Consider the following 8,071-nt stretch of genomic DNA (forward strand, 5'->3'; position numbering starts at 1 on the left):
GTGTGTGTGTGTATATATATATATATATATATATATATTGTAAAGATGAATTTCCATTAACCTCTAATTGGATTAACCCATGGGAATTTCTTACTTACTTCTGCTTTATATACTTATATTCAATGAAATTTTTGGCTAACCCTATGATATGTGGATGTGGCCTTAACCCTATGTGCATGGATGGGGATCAAAGTGTGCATACCACAACTTTTTACAGAGTGCCATTCAACATGATATTATATATATATAAATATATATATATATATATATATATATATGATGTGAAAGTTATCAACTATTCATTTTTACCCAACATTGCATCATTTCTTGGCAGAGGAGAGTGAATACCATATACAACACACAGAGATACTGAAAAAACTGTAGATATACATATCAGAGGTTATGAAGATGCAATATGTAAACTATATGGTGGACAAAAATACTTTTATTCTTCACATGAACATCACCTTGCACTCTGACGTGCCAGAGTCTGAGTCAGACTAACATTGTCAATCCACAGACATATCTTGAATACAAATACTTTCAGAAATGCTAGCTTGCAGATCGCTTGCAACACAAATCATGTCATTCTGTAATACACTTGAGTCGTGGCTAGCTTGCAACACAAATCATGTCATTCTGTAATACACTTGAGTCGTGGCTAGCTTGCAACACAAATCATGTCATTCTGTAATACACTTGAGTCGTGGCTAGCTTGCAACACAAATCATGTCATTCTGTAATACACTTGAATTGTGGCTAGCTTACAACACAAATCATGTCATTCTGTAATACACTTGAATTATGGCTAGCTTACAACACAAATCATGTCATTCTGTAATACACTTGAATTATGGCTAGCTTACAACACAAATCATGTCATTCTGTAAAACACTTGAGTTGTGGCTAGCTGCAGATTGCTTGCAACACAAATCATGTCAGACAGTCATTCTGAATCACTACAATATGTTTAAAATTTCCAAAAGTAAAACAGAAATATGGGGGAAGCACAAATGAGAGTACATAGTACTAAGCATGAGATAAAACACAGCAATAAGGATTCGGTGTGTTAAGTTATAGGATCTCACCATGTAAATTGTGGAGAAACAAAGGGCTATTTGAACAGTATCTGGTGACTTGTTTTTCAAGAGACTCCACCAATTAGATATACTGCTGTCCATCTACAACCCACTTTGGACTGGATAGCTCATGTATTGCCATAGCTTGTGACAAATACCTGCAGTAGTCCATTTGTTTGGACATACATTTGCTTCATCATCAGAGAGACAAGATGAAATTAGCTATCCTAATCCAAGCACCCAGGTCTTCAAATAAGATACATCACTAAGGTAGATAGTCTAATCACCCAGGCCTTCAGAAAGGATGCATCACTAAAACAGATAATCTAATCACCTAGGCCTTCAGAAAGGATACATCACTAAGATAGAAAATCTAATCACCCAGACCTTCAGAAAGGATACATCAACAAGATAGATAATGTAATCACCCAAGCCTTCAGAAAGGATATGTCACCAAGAGAGATAATCTAAGCACCCAGACCTTCAGAAAGGATATATCACCAAGAGTGAAAATCTAATCACCCAGGCCTTCAGAAGGGATACATCATTAAGATAGATAGTCTAATCACCCAATCCTTCAGAAAGGATGCATCACCAAAACAGATAATCTAATTACCCAAGCCTTCAGAAAGGATGCATCACCAAGAGAGATAATCTAATCACCCAGGCCTTCAGAAAGGATACATCACTAAGAGAGATAATCTAATCACCTAGGCCTTCAGAAAGGATGCTTCTCCAGTGACAAGACTACTCACAGTCCTTGCTCTATATCTGCCTCATTACTTTTGGGAAAAATGGACCCCCACCCCCAACTAAGACAAAAAAAAATTTCACTAAATAATGTGGATTCTTAATGTTAAATGTTAATAATGAAACACTGGTTATTTAAGGTTTTAAAACTGAATTAGTGAAACAATATGGGAAACTAAGTTAATATTATATTAACTTCAAACCTGTATATCTATCCATATGTGTGTGTGTACATATATATATATATATATTTTCTAAAGATGAGTTTCCCATTAACCTCTAACTGGATTAACCCATGGGAATTTCTTCCTTACTTCTGCTTTATATACTTATATTCAATGAAATGTTTGTCATGATTTAGGTGTAATTTTACTAAATAAATGATTGAAATTACTGTAAGCCTGGATGTAGGCACTTTTAACATATCAGTTTCCATTTCACTGTCATCAAATAAAACTGTTTATACAAGTATGGATCATTTTTTCAATTATATTCAACCTCAAAACAATGTCCCATAACCACATGCAATCACTTGATTGGATTTTAAAATTTTATAAACTGACCTTTTGAATAATAAAGATTAGGAATGAATTTAGAAAAAATTAAAGACCTAAAAATTGAGACTAAACCATGGTTGTTAATTTAAATGGTTCTTAATGTCTTCAGTATATCATGTATACGTATGATTGTATAATAATACATGCTATCCTGTATTGATGCTTCTTTTTACTATAACTATATATTTTATATTATTATTTTCTCCTTTCACTATAAAGTATAACCCAAATGTTAAATTTTAAAGTTTAATAAAATTAAGTTAATGAATTAGGTTTATCTCAGTCAAACAATTTCATCAATAAATATTTATCACTTGGACATTCTCCTACTTTCTTTAACTTATGAAACTTCTGCAGGCTCTGTTTCAAGAAGTAACTTGGTTTTTTTCATGGTGTATATTGATTAAAGTTTTAAAATTTGGGTAGCTTTATACTATTCAAAGTGTTCAAGTAACACTTCTCAATGTAACCATTATTTAGTTTGTCTAATGTTTTAAACTTTTAAATTAATTCTGATAAATTTTACTTTACTTTGAAAAAATTAAAATGTTTAATTTGGAGTGTGACTATTGTGCTATATATTTAACAACTCCAGTCAGTACATATGCTTTTTTATCCTTCTTTGTTTGTTATCATTAGGTAGAAACTTTTTTTTGTCAAGTCATAACTCTGTTTTATTATGAAAATCTTAAAAATCATATTCATTCATAATTGCAAATAGGCCTATAAATATAATTTACAAGTATGAATCCACAGATCTGACCTGGACTATGGAATAATGACCATTACTTAGTTTTATTGTACTACTATTAGTATTTTTGACTAAGTCACACTGAATTTTACTTTTAAGTCTATGTTTTTTTAAATTTAAGTAGACTTTCATCCTGCATTTACAAAACTTAAGCTAACTTAAAACTCATAAAAGAAATTCCTTTTGAATTCAAGAGGTTGAAAAGTTTGTCACCTTGGTATTTCAAATCTAACTCCCTTAGCTGTGTGATATTTCTTTGTACATCATTAGGTAGATTTTCAACGCAATCCAGATAGTCTTCTACGTAAGCAGCCGAATACATTGCCTCGATAGCTGCTTGATTCAACATCGTATTCCATAAATTTTCAAATTCCAGAATTTTGGGGTCTCTGTCAGTGTCTAGTGACACAGCTCTCTACTGGAAAATAAAACTTTAATTTGTAAAATAAAAATAAATAAACGACTAACTTAAAACCTATATATATCTGTATATTAACATGTGATTAGAATTACTATTAGTACTAGTAACAAATAAAATGAAATATTTATGTACACATATATTAATAATAATAGTAATACAACATCGATGATCCCGAGATAAATAAAGTTAAAAGTAAATTTATCAACTTCTAATTCAGTACTTGGCTTCCTATCACCTGCTTTCTACTAATATCTGTTACTTATTATACATTTTGAAACAAAGCTAAAGAATAAAAACTGAAAAATGCAATAACTTTGCTTATTTACTTTTTATCAGATTTGAGTATTAGTATTACTATTTAGGCAAGCTAAACTTTTGCATAGAACTAGAAGCACGATGCCAGTTTATGTTCTTTATTGACGGAAATGACGCAAATACAATAAAGGCGGCGCTCATTGAAGATGTATAAATAAAAATAACACAAACTACCTTTATAATGACTGGTGACTAAAAAAAAAATTACTTCTTGAAAATGTTAAATACTGAAAATGTAATGAAGATATGTTTATTAAAAATTAAATATATAACATTAACATACACATATAAAGACTGTTATTGTGTGTTTTCTTTTATAATTTTAACTATAATTAAATTGTTTATAGCGAACTCTATAGAATAATAAAACTCGTGGTTTAGAAGTCACATTACGTTTCTTGTTTGTTTGTGTTAAGCGCAAACCTACACAATGGTCTACTTGTGTTGTGCCCACTACGAGTATCGAAACCAGACTTTTAGCGTTATAAGCTCTCACACTTACCGCTGAGTTACTGGGGACGTCGCATTAAGATAATGGTAAATAAGTTAATAGATAATGCAAAACATAGTGTAGAGAATTCTTGATCGAATGCATCAAAAATTGGGTCATTCAAATACATAAAAAAGGGAGACTAACTAGAATATTATTATTTTTTACTAGTTTTTAACCGGCATTACAACTATTTTAATCACAGATTCACCGATTACCCTCTAAGTGAACGAGAAGGATCCTCAAAAACAGGAAATCCTTCGGATAATATGCTACGAAATAAAGGTTTGATTTCATTTGTTCTAGAACCAAATAATAATAATAATGAATGAGCATAAAATTGAGCAAATAAACAATTTACTTGGTCACAAAACAATCAAAGTTAAATAACAAACGCTAGCAAGTGTTTCTTTGTGCTCAGTGAAAACTGGAGAGAGATCTTTATTGAGTTTCTTTCAACAGATCAGATTTGCAGTTAAAATTCGAACTTATAACTATAAACATTTGTTAAAAAAGAACACTGACTTAGAATCTAAATACTAGCTTTAAATATCAGAAAACAAAGAATCCTATCTAAAACTCACTAAATATGTCCGAAACAAAGAAAATATTGTAATACATACAACACACTCATTTTATCTCTTTAGGCACATACGCTGTCTATGTGACTGAGGAACACTCTCAAGTCAACAAGGAGTGTCAAGCTCTCAGGACACCACCTTGCTGACCATAAGAAACGATCATTGTCGCTATTTATAATGATTAATGCGACAGTAAGTTTTCCTAATGGAGAACTCTGTGACATCTTTGATGATTCACTCCATCCCATCAATAATAAAAGCAAGTGGAGCTTAGTGGCTCTCTTTCTCTTAACCAATGTTCTAATATAAAAACAACACAAAGCACTGAAAAGCACCATAGCCAGACCCAATCTCCAAAATGGTATATCCATTTTTTACCATCCTGTCATAGCATTTATTCTGTCTTTGAGAGGCATTTCGAAGTTGTTTACAGAAAATTTGTGCACATTGATCAATGCAGACCTTAACGACTCCACGTATTTATGCATATTTTCATCACATCTAATACTTTATGCAACTGAGAGATTAAATGACTGTTGAAATTAGCTCCCTGATCCATGTATATCTCTTATGATACTCCAAACTATTGCTCTGCTAGCACATCAACTACTGACTGTGCTGATTTATTGACTAATGGATAAGTCTCGGTCTATTTTGTAAAGTTACCCATAGTGACAAGTATTTTCTGATGGCCCTTCTCAGTCTATGTTGGACAATTGAATCCTGGGCTATTCTCTTTGCAGAAGATCCAGCAATTCTCTGTTGGAGTGTACTTTGTCTCAGCCGGTTATTTCTCTTGGTTATAGACACCATACAGTATTCCCACTAGCGCTGAACTTCTCAATTTGAATGTGATTGGAAGGTGTTATCCAGTTGTTGCGCTGTGGAAAGAGTAATTATCAGAGACAAGGCTTGATATGCCAGTCTGAGTGCACTATATATTATTTTTACTTAATCATTTAAAAGAACTAGCCCAACGAACAAACAATATTACAACAGTCTCCTAGAGAGCAACAAAGCTACAGAGGTAACTAGAACGTAAACAACTCAACGGTTTTCTGGACCTCGTATTTATGCGAAAACTGCATAGAATCAGGCTACATGAAAAATTTCGAAAATTCCTATTATAGGAAATAGAAAACATGTAGTATGCCTATATACTACAAATATATATCAAAATATGTTTATACTCTTTTAAAATAGGTTGTGCTCAATATATTTAATTAAACAAGAGATAATATACATAAGAAATATCAAGTTTGTGAAATAAGGTCATATTCCCAATCGAAGCTGTACCTTACACAAAAATGATAAAATAAAACATCAATTTCGGGTTAAATAATATTTTTGACGTTATTCTCTACATTGAACAAAAATGTAAAATGATTAAAATTAACATTGTACACTAACAGTAATTTTCACTCTCAAGGTGGCACTACCTAATATTTTTACTTCGCTCTAAACCGTGAGTTTCATGTGATGTTTATATTAACAATATCGCAATTAGGGTTTATTTCGTTCTTGTTATACAATATAGGTATTAAATTTCTCCAATATCAAATTCCTAGTAATAATATTACGTAACACAGAAAATATTCTATGTTATGAATGAGTAATTCTATTTTACTTAATTGTTACTGTTTAATACTTGCTAAAAAAGGTAAAAATAAATTGCATATAATATATTAATTATATATATTATTTTATTATTAAATAGCTATGTTACGTACATCTACAGTCTATCGTCTAGTACTAGTACTACTAATACTAATAGTATTACTGATACTTGTTTGATTCTATCTCTGCCTCGCACATAAATTTCTTCTATAAGTGCCAGACCTCCACAATATTGATACTACTATTACAAATTCTATTGCCTCAGTGGCAAGTCTGAAGCCCTGTAACGTTAAAAACCGGGTTTCGATACCTTTGCTTGGCACAGCACAGCTAGCCCATTCTGTAGCTTTGTGCTTAGCAATAAACAAACAAATTATGTTAGTATTATTATGATTATTAATCATTGGTCAGTGGTATTATTACTATTAAGTTTTGACCACTTATCGGTTTGTATGAATAGTTGAAGTATTCCAAGAAATGAAGAATATACTTGTATAGATCTAAATCTGTTCCTTAGGCTTTTATTCCACCCCCCACAGTTAATGTAAACATTAAAAATCACTGTAACATCAATTAAAAGTTATTATATTTTATATAACCTCCTTGTAAAATATTTTAATCTATAGCTCTAAGTATTTAATACTATTAATATAGGAATTGAACTACAGTGCAAGTTTGTTATTTTTACATTGGAAATCTGTGCCATGATGATTAATGTTTGTATCATAAATTTCCTTGAATTAAGGGCAACATTGAAATTACCATTACAAATTAATAGAGTACAGAACAATTGTATTAAAGCAGGCTACAACTAGATTGATATAATTGTACACACTTTTTTGTACTTGTAGTACTTGTGGCTACTAATATTATAAAAAGCAATATGTAAATTGTTCTTATGTACATAAATATATATATATGCATTAATTTAAAACTATTTTTGATTTCCTTGTGCATAGGTTTTTTTTGTGAAACTAATGTGAAAAGCTGAAAGAGTAGACTATTCACAGTTCTGATTGTTGTAACTCGACAAGGTCAAGAGATGCTAGATAAACTTTGCAGACATTCGCTTCGTAATCTTTTGTGGGTATATCACAACAGAAATTTTCAGTTGATGAGAACATTTGGCCAAGTATCAGTTGGACCTCATGCCTTGTATAGTAAAGGCTCACACAGCACTGAGAAGAGAAACCCATGGGAGTGGCAACAACCTGAAGGCTGGGATACTGGTATTCAAGTTTATAATAGCATTGCACACAAAAAAGTTCCTTTTATTTTGAGAAATCGGCGATTAGTCACCTGGTAGGAGATTTTGTATTTTTTAAATTTTAATAAAGGTGATAGATAAAGTTATGGAACAAGTGCAGCAGTAGATACAAAAAAAATGCTTTTGATATGTACTTATAGATACAAAACAAAAAATGCTTTTGATACATATCTATAAGTACATATCAAAAGCATTTTTTGTTTTGTATCTATAAGTAAAAAGCATTTTTTGTTTTGGGGTACT

At 31.3% G+C, this 8,071-nt stretch overlaps 2 protein-coding genes across 5 annotated transcripts in view; one reads left to right on the forward strand and one right to left on the reverse strand.

Moving 5' to 3' along the window:
• Positions 1-3,977, reverse strand: part of LOC106473365 (inhibitor of growth protein 1-like) — a 14,233-nt gene extending 10,256 nt beyond the window's left edge. The window contains exons 1-2 of the mRNA XM_013934049.2: positions 3,885-3,977; positions 3,351-3,555 (exon numbers count right to left, since the gene is read on the reverse strand). Coding sequence (XP_013789503.1) covers positions 3,351-3,486 — 136 coding nt within the window. The 5' untranslated portion in view covers positions 3,487-3,555; positions 3,885-3,977. The remainder of the gene's footprint in view (positions 1-3,350; positions 3,556-3,884) is intronic.
• A 2,399-nt stretch (positions 3,978-6,376) lies between these two features.
• Positions 6,377-8,071, forward strand: part of LOC106473364 (probable cysteine--tRNA ligase, mitochondrial) — a 25,326-nt gene continuing 23,631 nt past the window's right edge. Inside the window, exons 1-2 of one of the 4 annotated variants that reach the window (XM_013934047.2) lie at positions 6,377-6,409; positions 7,521-7,863. In XM_013934047.2, the coding sequence (XP_013789501.1) occupies positions 7,604-7,863 (260 nt within the window). In that variant the 5' untranslated portion in view covers positions 6,377-6,409; positions 7,521-7,603. Of the gene's footprint in view, positions 6,482-6,509; positions 6,605-7,520; positions 7,864-8,071 lie in introns of those variants that run through there. The other 3 variants (XM_022401807.1, XM_022401808.1, XM_022401810.1) reach the window with 3 other exon arrangements.

This window comes from Limulus polyphemus, unplaced genomic scaffold, assembly GCF_000517525.1.
Source record: "Limulus polyphemus unplaced genomic scaffold, Limulus_polyphemus-2.1.2 Scaffold6111, whole genome shotgun sequence".
NCBI classification, from domain to species: domain Eukaryota; kingdom Metazoa; phylum Arthropoda; class Merostomata; order Xiphosura; family Limulidae; genus Limulus; species Limulus polyphemus.